Source organism: Drosophila busckii, chromosome 2L, assembly GCF_011750605.1.
Source record: "Drosophila busckii strain San Diego stock center, stock number 13000-0081.31 chromosome 2L, ASM1175060v1, whole genome shotgun sequence".
Taxonomy (NCBI): Eukaryota; Metazoa; Arthropoda; class Insecta; order Diptera; family Drosophilidae; genus Drosophila; species Drosophila busckii.
Genome location: NC_046604.1, coordinates 2,068,057 through 2,083,347, shown reverse-complemented (window position 1 = coordinate 2,083,347; position 15,291 = coordinate 2,068,057). Strand labels below are relative to the sequence as shown.

General features: G+C 38.9%; 1 protein-coding gene across 1 annotated transcript; it reads right to left on the bottom strand.

The window, feature by feature from the left end:
- Positions 1 to 10,269: 10,269 nt before the first annotated feature.
- LOC108604620 lies at positions 10,270 to 10,890 on the bottom strand. The gene has a single exon (XM_017994169.2). The coding sequence runs from the start codon at positions 10,819 to 10,821 to the stop codon at positions 10,450 to 10,452; it is 372 nt and encodes a 123-aa protein (XP_017849658.1). The 5' UTR covers positions 10,822 to 10,890; the 3' UTR covers positions 10,270 to 10,449.
- Positions 10,891 to 15,291: the final 4,401 nt, after the last annotated feature.

Genomic DNA, 15,291 nt, shown 5'->3' with positions numbered 1-15,291 from the left:
GAATGACATGAATGTATTGCTGCTGGCAATTGTGCAACTTTAATTTTATAATTTATGGCAGAGACATGCTTAGTGCATAATTTGTTTGTTTACTTTTGTTAAAGTTTTAGCACAAAGCAAATGCAGTTTGTACTTACTTCTTACTTTGTTTGTTTGCTAAAGTTAGCGCTTGAATTGTTCAGTAGCCAGTTAAACATTTTATATTTCAATGGGTGTGAAATCATCAGCACAGCACTCGATGCTCGCTTTCTAGAAATAAATATTGAACAACAGATTGCTCAATTAATTTTAATAGTTAGCGCCTCTATATAGCCAAATGTAAAATATAAATTTAAATATAGCAAATGTGTTGACAGCGATGAATTAATGTAAATGTATAAGTCATAGCTCGGAAATAACAGTCGACCGTTTTTCTTCTTGCGCTCTCGTTGTGAGCACAACCGAAAAAGATCATACTCTTTCGCTTTCGCTGTGAACAAGAGACTCTTGCTGTCTTCATTTATGTTTTCTGTTGAGCGGTTTTCGTTGAGCTCTTTGTATGTCGCTCTTTCAATGAGCAATGCGTAAAGAGCGAATCGAGAAACGCTCGCACAATAAGAGTCAGCAAAAGACCGATTGACCGACTCAATTCACGATCGCAATTAATTCATTTCGTCGGCAAAACAGGCGTTTAACAATTTGCTTGCCAATGCGTGCGCAGAGGGTAATGTAAGTTAGTCTAAGTTAATTTAGTTTAGTTGTTAAAGAGTAGTCGATCGCGACACACACAATAAACAGACAACACTAAGAACACAGCAATCTTTCTCGTGGTGGGGAACACACGTGCGAGCTTCAGCAACATCCATAGAAAGCTCCATCGAGACTTGTCAATTGGTATAAAGATAACCGCAGGCCTTCGCCACCAACAGAAGAACAAAATATAATTTATATATGACAAATGCTAATTCTAAATCTTCTAAGAGCTTCTAATGCACTTTGAGCGGCTTAGTTTTTTGCTACTATTAGCACATAAAATAAAGCTGCTATGTAAAACAACAAGAACTTAAGCCTTAATACCTCAAAGTAATTTTTTCTTTTTATTTTTTTTTTAAAGCTTGTGCTGCAATTAAAAAGTATGAATAGCATTAGCATTTGGATTTAGTATGCACCTGACTTAATGCACAAAAGGACATCAAGCAGCTAAAGCCAAAGGCCAACTGTGTGAGCGAGTGTGTGTGTGTGTGTGTGTGTGTGTGTGTGGGTGGAGTGGCTGACTGTTGGCGTTTTTATTTATCACACAGCCACTTGCAATGCATTTTGTTTAGATGGTTTTAATGCAATTAGCACGCTTTTCACTTTGATTTACGCGCAGTCAGTCGTCTGGCTGCTGCTTTAGAGACAAAGCGACAAAGCAACAAACAGACAGGCAGACAGACAGACAGAACGCTGCTTTGAAGCCTGACTGACTGCTCTAAACAAATGGACGGATGGACGGACGGCGAGCATATGCTCTCGCCCATGAGTGAGTGCACTGAGTGTATTTTCAGCCATTTGTGTCATTTTGAGTCTGTTTGTCTAGCTTTTTGTCAACGTGTGTATTTATGAGTGGCAGCCAGCAGCGCAGCGCAGCGCGGCTTTCTATGCTTTGGTGACGCCCATTTTGCCATTGCTTGCTGCTTGTTGGCGCCAGCCTTTGTTTTCGCTGCCAGTTGCAATGGCTTCATTATGTTGTTGTTTATGCAAGCATTACTGCCATTTTCATTAGCAACGCAACGCAACGCAACAGTCACTGCCATCAGCAGTCAGCAAATAGCGTTGAAGTTGCAGCCAGTTGCTTCAGCTGTTGTCAACACAGTCGAGTGCTTTGACCTTTTGTGCCATGAAGCGTAATTTGTAGCGCTGCTGTTGTTGTTTTTTCTTGTGCTTGGCGCAATTTTAATTACAATTTGCTCACTTACATTTCGCTGCCAACATATTGCTGTCTAACTACTGATTACACTTCAATCAAACGCGCGCGTAAATATCAATCAAGCCAATGGGCAATGAGTTAAGCAAGCAAAACTCATTTAAAAGTAATCAACAAGTGCAAAGACAAATGCTATAGCATACTTTTCTGCGCCCAGACTCGCCCACACACTTGCGTTTGAGTTATGGGCATAAATAAATGTCAGAGCTGCTGGACACCTTCAATAATTTATGTTTATTGCTTATGCAAAACACAACGCCAATAAGCACAAAATCAAACAAATTGCTAAAAGTTCACGACTTTGTTGTTGTTGTTGTCCGAGAGCTGCGCTATCAAACTGAGTGTGGACTCATGTTAATGTGGCGCTGCTCGTTGATAAGCTACACGCCTGCAAAATTAGCAAACAAAGTGCGTAGCTGTAAATGCCTTTGCTGCCTTTATATTCTCTCTTTTTTTATTTTTATTATATTTGTTGGGCTCTGGGCATTGTGGGCTAGCTCGACCGCAAGGTGAAAATTGTGTGTGAAAACTCGTACGTGCGTGAAAATGAATGAAGGGCGCGTGCACAAAATATAATTGTTTGCTTAGAGCGAGAGAGTGAGAGGGAGAGAGAGTGAGGGAGAGGCTAAGTTTGAGTGTGGTCAGCTGGCTGGCAAGAGATATGCGTCGGCTCTTGCTTTTATATGATTTAATGTTAATCACTTTTAAGAGCCGCAGCCGCCACTGCCGCCGCTTGGCAATATTGAAAATACAAGCTCGTAAATTAAATTTTACACCGGCTGGGCGCAATGAATAGCAAAAAGTCAACGTACGGCGGCCAAATAGCCGACACTGCTTGCCATAAATTTGCGCTAAGCACACGCAGTGCGCTGGTCATCTATTTGCCCCACCAGCTACCCCCCTTCCCATCCCTCTCTCTCACACTCTCTCACTGCGCTGCTGTCTGTTGGCCTTTCTTACATATTTTTTTTTTATCGTTTAATTAAAATTCGCAACACGTAAATCCATTTGAGCCGCTGCTGCAATCTTTACTTTAACCTTAAGGCGACTGCCAACTGCTCAAGCTTTATTTGTGTGTGTGTGTGTGTGTGTGGTAAATCCTATTTTTCTATTTTGTTGCTCCATAAAACCACTTTACACAATATTCGTCTTTTGTTTTTCGATTTGCTGTTGTTGAGCTTGAGCTGCTTCTATTTCTATTTCTATTTTTTTCTACTTACTCTGCTTGATTTTCTATTGCTGTTTTGCTTCGACTTTTACCAATTATTCCTTGTGCAGAGCCAGTGAGCGAATTAGCCTTTGTTGAAGCTACCAATCAGTCCCTCCCCGCCCCAGCCCAGCCCCCACTACACATTTCCTTTTAACGCTTGGCATGCCAGCTTATCCTTAGCTACAGGCATTGCTCGACTGATTTTCATTACTTTTCTATCAACGTACTTAGGCCATTGTTGTGCAGTTATTTAGCACAATCAACACCCGTTGCCGCTGATAGCTGCCAACCAACCAACCACCCACCCAAACACCCAACTAGCAACTTGCCTCGCTTTTCTTTTTCACTGTTTTGTGTGTGCGCTGCACCTGCAGCTGCTGCCTTTTGTTCATTTTCTTTACTGCTAAGAGAGCGAGCTGCACACAGAATTAATGGAAATTGCTCTGCTCACGGCTATCGACATGAAGCATTTAAAAAATTAATGAAAAAAAACTAAAGCGCTAGTAAGTAGCAATCGCTTATTGCATTGACTGCCTTAGTTTACCCTTGACTGGCTGTGGCCATTGCACTCCAAACTGACTGCCCAACTTGCTGCCAGACTCTACTTAGACATGAATAAGCAGCTTGTGCTTAAATCGCAATTGGGCGCGTGTTAATTATTTGTGTGCTGCCCCCATTAAAGTGAGAGCTTCGACAATAGGCCAATTATAAGATAAAAAGCGAATTGTGTCTAGCTGAAGCTGCTAAATTTACAAAAGGCATTAAAATGTTTCTATGCTGACTGCAATTCTATGTTACTTAAATAATGCTTAAATAATAAAAACTATATAATTGTTTGCCGCTTAATATGTAAATGAGAATATTGCAAAAAGTTTGCAAGAGCTTAGCACTACTTATGAAAATGCTTACATATTCACATTTATGTATACAAAAGCATTTTTGATTAATTTGATAACTTAGCGTAATGGCATTCGATAGCAAAATTGTATTGACTTCTTAGATTCATGAATTGCATCTGCACAAAATTACATTCAAATTGGGCAATGTAAAGCTATTTGATATTTTGTTGAAAAAGATTCCAAAAATTAAACTTTGTTTCTAGCATTAAAATAGCATGAAAATAATATAGAAAATGAACAAAATTGCATTAAACTTTGGCAATGTTAAGTTAAGTAAAATGTGCTTAAGATTTCAAAAATTCAACTTCGTTTTTAGCATTAAAAGAAGCTTAAAATAATGTAGATTTCAAGCAGCGCTTGGGTATTAATAAAGTTATGTCAGACAGTCTTGCAGCTAGCTAAGCTGAGTCTCAAACTTTCAGTCAATGGAAACTCAAGGACACGCATGTTTCCTTATTAGCTGAGAGCGCGAGTGAGAGAGATCGAGGCAGGAATGTGGCACAGTCTACGATTTGCTTTATTTAAGCTCGCAGATCTGCAATTGCAATCTACACATATTAAGCTGAAATTCGCAAATATTTTAAATTATTCTTATACCCAAAGCTTGTAAATATTTTGTCTTTGAATCTTGGAAACTATTCAGACAACTCTTGAGTGTAACTATTGACAACATCTTTGAGAATATGCGCGATACGCAGCTGTAGCTTACTGCAGGTTATAAAAAAAGCACAGCAAATGGCAAAGGTAAAAGCAACGGCAACGGCAAAGCCGAGTCGAAAAAATAACAACTTTTTGTTAATACAATAATAAAAAGTTGCAGCATTGCATTGTTGCTTAGCTGTGTAGTAAAAAGGCAGCAGCAGCAGGAGCAGCAGCAACTGCAGTGAGTATTAAGAAAAAGCAAGCAGAATGAATAAAAATAAACTAAAGCGAGTTGTGTAAAAAAATGCGAGTAAAAGTTTTGCCGCCAACAAGTTGGGAAAAGTTTGTGCATTGTTGCTTAACCTTTAAGGTATACGCCACGCCCGTGGCCATGTGGGCGTGCGAATCTAAGTGGGCGTGTGGCATCAACAAGGCAACTTAATACCGCATGACGTCCGCGACACTTATTAGATTTATCAACGCTACCAAATGAAGTTGTGCCCCACCACTCGTTGAGTGGGTTGACATAATTGCCGCTGAGTTGTTTGGCTTGTTGGCGTTGCAAATTTATGCGCAAAAATTTCCACAGCAACAATCAAAATTCAATCAGACAGGCAACAGTTTGTCAATTTAATGCATATACATGCAGACGGCAACGGCAACGCAGCGTATGCGCAATTTTGCATCAGCAACATCAACTGCAGCCAGCTGCAGCAACAGTTTGGGGTTGATTATACGTGAAACATGACAGCCGCATGTTGCCGCTTGTAATGAGTGTACGACAAGCCAGACGTAGGGAAAAAAAAAACAAAAAGCTTGCAGATTGCAATGTTAAAGTCGAGAGATGCGTGTAACGTTTGATGCGGCTACTGCAGAGAGATAATATTAGAATTAAACATAAGCTACTTATGTATGGCTATATTAGCAGCTGTAGAGAGACTTATATGTATATAAAGAGTGAAAAGTGACTGAGAAAAAACAAATAATGTGAAATTAGCGCTTAAAAATTATTATTAGCTAAGCTAATCGCTATATAAATTCACAGCAATGAAAAGAAAATTAGCGCTTAAAAGTATGCTATGAAAAATAATATAAATATTCAATTGAGCATAATTTTATTTTTTAAGCACATTATTTAAATTTAATGCAATAAAAAAATCAAAGCAAAGCAGAACAAAGCTCAATATTTGATTTATAGAAATAATAATGATAATAATAGTAAATGCAAATGCATTTAATTCAATAAATTCAAATCAAAGCAGAGCAGAACAAAGTCTTACATTTCATTTAATATAATATTAATAGTAAATGCAAAGCATTGTTAAAAGCTCACATGTCTGTTTACATTCAATTTAAGACTAGTTATGTATTCTACTTTAATTAATCAAGCAAATTAATTAATAAAATTTGCGCACACGCTCTTGTCAAAAAGTGCAAATTAAAAATCGCAGCTTAAGCTGATTACTTTCAGCTGACAAATTTGTTAAAAATATTGCTGACACTGCTAACAAATCAAAATCAGTTTAATGCATTTGTTTTTGCCAGCGCACATCAAATGTCGAAGCAGCAACAGCAACAGCAACAGCAGCATAAGCAATCGATTTGCCCTTTGCTGTTAATGCAGACAATGTCTGGCAAATATCACGCGCTCGAATCATAAATGAGCAATAAATAACACATTGCCACACAGACAGACAAGCTGCATATAAAGCTTGCAGCAACGAAGCAGCATGAAGCAGCATGACGATGAAGCGAAGCAATAGCTACGGCTACTTATGGCGTTCAACAACATTTATAGATGTCGTCGAAGCTGTTGAACGTGCTCGCACGCAAGCTAAAGAGTGAGAGAGTGTGTGAGAGAGAGAGAGAGAGAGAGAGAGAGAGAGACAATGTGTGCTTGCTGCTTGTTGATAAAATTTAATCATATTACACATATTTTGCTCTTTACGGTCTGTTACTCCATTTGACTGCGAGCCATGGCCACATACACAACGTTGGCCAAATGGCCGAAATAACCAATTTCAAAATTAATGCCTCAAGCATATTATTCATAAAATTCATCTATGTGTGTGTATGTGTGTGTGTTTGTTGTTTAAAGCAACATCGAGTGAGTGTGGCAACAAAACGAGACCAAAACCAAACCAGCAATGAAAGCAAATCAGTTAGCAGCTGATGCACAAGACCATGCCCCATTTAAAGCGCCCAACCCACCTACGCGCCCCAAAACATATTTATGCATGTAGATTTTTGGTTTATGCTACGCTCGTTGTCCTGACATGGCTTCATGCGTTTCACCAGCTGCTGCTGCTGCTGGTTCTAGCGCAAGCTTAGCAAGCCTCAGTCCAGCTACAGCTACAGCTACATCTACAGCTTCAGTCCAGTCGCTGTTGTTGTGCCTTTTGTGCTGTAATTGCCCTGCGGTATTTTGGCGCTTGCTCGCGAGCAGCGCCGCGCCAAAGTTCTTGGCCAGGCGACCGCAAAAGTTTATTGCGCGCTATAAATTTAATGCAAAAGCATTTGACTGAGATGATGATGATGACGGCGGCGGCGGCGGCGGCAAAATATGCAGCGAATGCCATAATTCAATTTAAGCAATTTGCCGTTAAATGGCACACAAATGAAACGGAAAGTCAAGCCACACAACAGCGAACAGCGCAATGCTAAAAACTATGCGCCTACAACATAGTTGAGGCCTTTGTCTGGCGCTTGGCATGTCTGCAATGTTGTTAGCTATGCGCCTTTAAAAAGAATCAAAAGAGATATGAAAATAAAGCATGCAAGCGCAGGTAGGCGCAGCCGTTGCCAAGGTTAAGCGCGTCAGTCAGTCAGTCAGTCATTTACTGCGAGTGCTTGAGCTGAAGACACTCGCGGCTTGTTGGCATCAAAGCGCGCGAGCGTTGCCATAAAATGTTGTAGGAAATGATTGCGGAAATTACACTAAATCGCAGCCAGGCGCGTGTATGTCGCCCACACAGGCCAAACAGTTGTATGCGTGCGCTTGTGTCTGTGTGGCACAAATGCCAGCGAGCAACAGCACAGGCGGCGTATGAGTAATGTAAATATTTTGTTGCGGCCTGTGCTAAGCGCAGCTGCAAATATTTGCGCAAAATTGTTGCAAAAAATTTAATAAAAAATTTACACAAGCAGCTTCATAAATAAATGCAGTACTTATAAAGCAATGCGTTGAGCAAAGCATATGCCAGCTATATATTAAGTATACGCCTCTAATTGCTGTAACCTTTAATTGATGTTAGCTTAACTTGCAGTTCGACTCAATTAATTTATCGCATTCATGCTCGTTCTAATTGCTGCATAATAATTTATAATTTAACCCCAAAAAAGTATAATAATAAACACGCTAGTTAAACAAAACTAAATTGTGTTTTGTCAAATATTTCCGCATTGTTTTTTTTTATTGTTTAACTAATGTAAATGTTGCAAAATGCAAATTAATTTTGCGCTTTATTTGTTTTTGTCGAACGAGCAGCATTAAACAATTTTAATTGTGTTTAATCGACTTAATTTAAGGCGCTTAAGTCTAGCATAGTCAATTCGCTAGAATTCTGAAATTAAACATTCACATTTTCATGCTCAAAGTCTTGCGACATTTGTGAGCAAACGACTTTCGGTTGCTTGCAATTATGTAAAGAGCAAAGTTTGAAATGATTCTAAATTGCCTCGGCTTGGCTTAATCGAATGAAATGGCTTTAAAATAAAATGCATGCTAGTTAAAATTGCCTAAACCAATAAATTACATTAATTTAAGTAATGCGCTGTGGTGGAGCCTGTGTGGTTGTTAAATGCCAGCAGCTGCCAGTGCCAGCGCCAGCACCAGTGCCTGAGTGTGTGTTAAGCAAAACTTTTGCCAAATTAGTTCAAAGTTCAAAAATATACAACAACAGCAGCAAAAAATGCGAACCAAACAACGCCGAGTCAATTATTAAAAATAATTACTTTAGCCAAGTTGCCCACAGCCCACAATGTGTATGTGTATGTGTGAGCACACACACATACGTATTTGCATTGGCTTTGTGTTTTTTTGTGCGCGCTCAACCAAGTTGGCCAAGTTGAAGGGCAAAAAGCAAGTTGTGCCACTTGTTATTTCAAAAAGATTAAATAAAAGTTCTTGCTGCGAATTTTAAATACACAAACTTTCGTATTTTGTTTAAGCATTTGATAAATAAATGTGTCTATGGCTCAGCTTGCGCTTTGTTGGCTGTCGCTTTGTCGCTTTGTCGTTGTCTCTGTCTCTGTGTGTGGCTTATTTATGGCCACGTCCCTAATTGAATTGTGCCTGAGGGGGGGGAGGCAGAGGCAACTGGCTACTTATACAATAAAGTTGCCCGCGCGTTGGCCACAATTTTTTAATTAACTTTCCGCGCTGCGCTGCCCGCAACGCAGCTTATTTTGTTTGTGTTTGAAGTAGCTGCTGTTGTTGTTGTTGTTGTTGGCCAAATGATTTATACCAAACAATTATCAGTTTAAACGGCGTATTGAAATGGCGCATATTTATTTTACTTTTTTTCTCACCTGGCTGCAGGTCTGCGTGCCAAAGTGCCAGCATCAAGCTTTAATTTTATTATTTTTTGTACACGTAACGAGATTAAAAAGTTTGTGACAGGCAAACTGCTCGTCGTTGTCGTCGTTGTTGTTGTTGCTGTTGCTATTTTGCTTGTTACCAGCGCTCGAGCGAAATAATGAACTAGCTGCTGCTGCATTGGCTGCAAAACTTGTTGCTTAATGAAAATGGCTGGCTTAATGCATTACTAACTTAACAGCAGCAGCAGCAGCAGCCTTCATCAAAGCAAATGCTCTCAACAAAAGCAACACACTTAACCGCACACAAAACCAACCGCAGCTGAAAATCAAAGCATAAAAAATGCAAACAAATGCAATACAAATTAAATAAAAGCTGAAAACCTCACTCAACACACACACACACACAACTGAGAATAAAAAATTTATCGGGCTGGCTGCCTGTGGTGAGTGTTAGATAGATAAATGAATACAGTGCTTACCATATATATGTGTATATAGCTTTAGCTCTACACGAGTAATAAAAACATTTTATTGAAATTAAGGCGTTTCCTTATGCATATCAAATGCAATGGAAATGTTGCGAGCAGGCGTCAAAGTAGCTTTTGTTTTACTTTTTAATTAAAATAAGCGTAAATAAATTTATTACACATTCAATTGTCTGTGTTAATTTATTAAAAAATTAATAAAAAATAAATGTATGCTTATTTATTAGACATTCAATTGTCTGTGCTAATATATTAAAAAATAAATTTTTAAATATTGATTTTGGCTTACATTTTTGAAAGCAGCGAAGATTTTTTATATTATTCTCATAATTTTATAATAAATAAAAATAAACCAAGCTAGCTATTAATAATACAATTTATTTTTATTTCTTTTAGCTAACTTGATTTGCAAATAATAAAATATTGATTTTGTCTCACATTTTTGAACGCAGCGTAGATTTTATTGTATTTTATATTAATTTCATAATTTTCTAAATAAATAAATATGCCTAACTAGCTAATATTAATACTATTTATTTGAAACTCTTTAAACTCTTTTTCCATATATAATAAATGTCTTGAAATTTCGCTGATTTTGATTTCTTTTATTTAGGAGTTCAATCTGGGCCAGCTGCTGTGACTTGCATTGGAGCTCAGCTGGCAGTTAACTATCTTTAGCAATATTCAACTGCCAGCTAAGCTCGAAACACAGCACGCAACTTACGCAGCTCAGCAGGAATGATGAGCTGCTGGTGTTATCAGTCCATATTCCCCATTGGTGGTTATCGAGTACTTCAAGTTATCCAAATAGTTCATGGGATAGTTGCCATGCGCTCTGAACGCCTCCAGCTGCTGCTTGTAAATGGGCGCAGTGTAGCACGACCGCAAGCGACGTCGCTCAGCGTATTGCTTGAACTGCTCAGCGCCGAATTTGTTTAAGCTTTCCGCATAGATGCGACCGAACTGTTGATACTGCTGCGCTTGAGCCAAAGGATACCAGGAGCAGAGATCGTTCCAGCGATCGCGTGTATTATTAATTTGGCTGGCTATATAGCGATGATGCTGCAGCTGCTCTAGCGTTATAACCTCCTCAACGCGCATGACTTTAATGCAAACTAATACAACGTGTAATATATTTTTGTTATTTTGTTTTAAATGTAAAAAGTTTACTTTGTTAAATTGTAAATGAAATGCCATAAACTGTGCGCGTATTTTCGAGCGACAAAACAATTAAAACTGCATGCTGAGCGAGCAGCCCCAAAATCTAAATTCGAAATGCGCAAATCGCAGCGTACACAGACAGAAGTTTGGTCAGAGGGCGTGTCACGTGCGCTGAGCCATAAATTTTGTATTATTGCCAGCGTATGCGTTGGCCATAGACTGTGCTTAATAAAAATGCAAACACACACACACACACACAGAGAGACAGACACAAAAAAAGAATAAAAACGGCACAGCGCGCGCGCTTGATGTGCAACATGGCGTATGCTTAACCACATCCGACTACATACTTCCGCGCATTTGGTGTAACAAAACCGAGCGCTTTGGTTGTTAACAAATGACTCGATGCGGTCGACGCCTTTGCCAACGTTGCGGACAACAACAACAAACGGAACAGCAGCAGCAGCTGTAATGACTCATTTCACATCATGACCAAATGCTTAGAGCTCCTCCAGTGTGACTGTTGCTCGCATTAAATCAGTTACAAATCGCTTTACTGCTGCTGCATCAGCATTTGGCCTCAACAGTTTTAAGCTGCAAATTGCTGCTGCATGTCGACGCAACTGTCCGCGTTCTAGGCTCGACTACGTGAGCCAAGAGTTCATTACATGGCTAGGCCCAGCCCGGCCCTGCTGCAAATATATTACAATACTTAGATAAAAATATATTTAAAAAAATTTAATTTAGCTTGCTAAACTCAAAAGGTCAACTACATGTGCCAGAGATAAGCGCCAGCAAATCTGGTAAAAAAAAAAGTTTTGCAAAAATGCTGACGGCGACTGCAAGCGTCGATTGCAGCAGTTGCAGCTGCAGCTGCATTTGAGTTTATCACACGTGCCAAAAATTGTGCGGCCAAGCTCCTGGCGCGTTTGTCGCCTCAACAAATCGTGCAGCCAACAGCGAGGGCTACGTGCTCACACTCTTAGCTACTGAGAGCTAGTTCACTAGCATTTTATGATTTATGCGGCGAGTTCAATGCAAAAAGTCAACGAGTCCAAGCCAAAGCAGCAAGCGCATAATTTATGTTGAATTATTTTTTATGCTCAAAGCATTGCTGGCATTATTTCAATTGTTGGCACAAAAGCAAACTTGCCTAATTGACTGCGCGCTTTTTCTTTATAAAAATATTTCAACTTTGCTGCAATTATGTTTTAATTTTTTAAATTACTAAGAATTTGACTTTGTTTATTTGCGCTGTGCGCTGTTTATTTGTTGCTATTGTTGAAGCTTAGCTGCTTGTCCAGCCGTCGCACGTAATTCAATTCAATTGTATGAAAAGCTTTGTCACTCAACTGGCCACACAGCAAGTTTCCATTAGCTACGCATAAAGCAATGCCAAACAATGCGGCCCCAAAATGTAATTGAGCAGTGACAGCAAAAAAAAGAAGCATTTTTTACTTTTTTTTGAGCCATGTCCAAACACCCACACAGCACTTAAAAAAGTTCAAAGCAACGCAAGAAAATTAATTGCAATAAACGTGGCTTGAAGTGAAAGCTGAGGCAGCAACAGCAACAGAATTGCAACTGTTGGTTGCTTGCACGCCCGAAAACTAATGAAGTGTCGCAATGGGATAATTAAGCGTTTAATCGCTCTGGCTAAGCGTCCTTTGCGCTCTTACACTTTTGGGCGTGTTAACGTGGCTTACAGCACAGCCGCAGCGTAATTAGTATTTTATGATCGATTTGTGTGCGGCCATAATTTAATTTGTGCTAAAGCAAAGCGGAAATGGAGTGAAAACTTTAAATCACACCAAAGGCGTCGCCATGTGTGTGTGTGTGTGTTGAAAGTTTTTGTGGCAACGGCCTAGACAAAAGCGCCAACTCAAACAGTCAAGCACAAGTAAACAAACAAACAAACAAAACTTCAAGAGCACAAGACAAAGCTGCAGCGGCGAAGCTTCTTGGCAAAGATAAACATTGCAGCTCGCTGGCTCTTGTCGTCGTCGTCGTCGTCGACGTCCTCGTTCCATTGCCTAATCCTGTATTCGTGTGAAAGTAGCAAAAGCCACAGCTTTCAGTTGTTAATCCTTTGTATACAATCAGTGCCAAAGCCTAAGCAAGGGCAGCCACACCAATTAGCAAACACAAATAATTGTTCAATGACAAACGCTTTGAGCACACCTCGCTGTAACGTAAGCATAGATTTTAGTGTGTGTTAGACAGACATTAAGCTGATTGTTTTGTTAGGCTTAACATTGAAATGTTGATATAAATTAATTAGTAACAAAAAGGCAAACTAATGAAGCCATAAATTTAATGAATTGACAGATTTGTCGGACCTTTAAACTTTTGCAGCTATAATCAACACATTTTGTTTGCATTTCACACATATATAAGCGTTATATATCCGACTTGGCTTTTGTGCTATTCTGCTTGTAATGACAATTTGATTGACTATTTGCTTAAACGAAATATAATACGCTGGGCATTCATTAACAACAAAATACTGTCAGCCACATTTAAGGCTTACTAACTTTATTTATTGAAATGTGTCAAATATCAAAGCTTTATTGACTGACAAATATTGACAGCATGTCAAGAGCTGCATCATTACATGCAGCAAATTATTTCATGGAAACGACGCAACGTTTGACAAATGCAAATAAAAACTAAAGCTGAGAGAGCAGCATTTACATGGAACTGAAACGGAGTTAAGTCAAACCAAAGAGCATTTTAAATATAAAACAAATATTTAACGGGAAAGCAGAAAATACTACTGCATACTTTTTAAAATAACAACCCATCAAACATATTAAATATTCAAAAATTTCTTAAAATAACTAAGCTATATCAACTTATATAATTTAACTAGATTAACTTACCTAGACATAAATAAGAAAATACTAAAACCTGAGCTGGTGCCTCTGCCCCCAAACTCCATCGCTAGCTCTTAATTTAAATGAATTGTTAGTTTTTTATAAATAAATAAACTACTGCATACTTTTTTCTTATAACAAATTAGGTCAGAGATACGAGAGCTGCTCCTAAGCAACAATTTTGCAAACGTAACCAAAGTGTAAAACTTTAGTAAATATTACTGTGATTTATGACTTGTGCTAAATATTTATTATTTAAATAAAAGCGCTGCTAACTGCACTCATAATTTAAGCTCGCTTTGCTCTACTCTTTAGTCTATAAATGTAACTTGGCTGATGAACGAAAAGTCGAGCATGTTTAATTGCAACTAAAAACAGCACAAGCAAAAATGTTTGTCACTGCTAAAGACAAAAGCAAAGAGTGCAGTTTACCAAAAAAATAGTTGAAATGACTAAAAGCACAGCGAGTGGGACGCAGTTTGTTGTTTAGCTTTGCTTGCTGACTGTTTGTTTGGTCGGTCGTTCGTTTGTTTGTCTGTCTGTTTGTTGCGCGTCGTTTGATGTTGCCCGGTTTCCTGCAATTTGTGCACAGCCAATGCTTCCTACTAAGCGCAGCAGCAGCAGCAACAGCAATGGCAGCTAGTAAAGCTAGCCGCAGGTGTTGCCCGTTTGGCTGTTTGGCGTTGTGGCAACAACGACAGCGACACCAGCGAAGCGTCGCTGCTTTCCTTTTTGACACAGCATTTTGCATGTACCACCCATATATGTATGTGTATATGTATGTGTGTGTGTGTGTGTGTGTTGCATATGTCACTTGTCTAAATAGCGTTCACCTTTATGCTGGCAAAGCATGAGCAGCAGCTGCTGGCTCTGAACCAGCAAACTGGCCATGCATGCAAATGCAACATTTGCAACTGTTTGTTGTCTCTCTCTCATTCTACATTTTTTGCTGTTGTTGTTGGCTTGTAGTACAACAAGGTGGCAACACTGACACCAGCGCTAACAACAACCGGCAGTAATTTGGGCAAGTTTCGTTTGCTTTTCAACACAAGCAAAGCCAAGTAGAGTTGCTCGCCTTTATAATTTGATAAGAGTTGCGCTAACTATTTTGCAATTTATTTTGTAATTTGCGCATAAAGTTTCAACAAGTCGCAGCTAAACATTTGCCAATATTTCTTGAACGCAAATTCTAGACATTTTGACCATGTATTAAAAAGTTTACAGCATATCGATGCAAAATATATGTATATACAAAGTATAATTCATATATGAATACAAACTGATAGCAAAGTATTTTTGCTGTCTGTGTCTGTGTCCCTTGCTCCACTCACATGAAACTCAAACAAATGGCAAAGTTAAATTTGAAAATAATAGAAAAACTTTTTACACGCTCTCGCTCTCTCACTGCCAAACGGCAGCAGCTACAACTACAGCAATAACGATAACAACAACAACAACAACAACAATAGCAACGAGCAAATAAAAGCGCAACAACAAGTAGTAACAACAATAACAATAATGCAACTAAAATGAA

Excerpts from the sequence above, each read along its gene's own strand:
- LOC108604620 (XM_017994169.2), bottom strand. The coding sequence starts at position 10,821 with ATGCGCGTTGAGGAGGTTATAACGCTAGAGCAGCTGCAGCATCATCGC.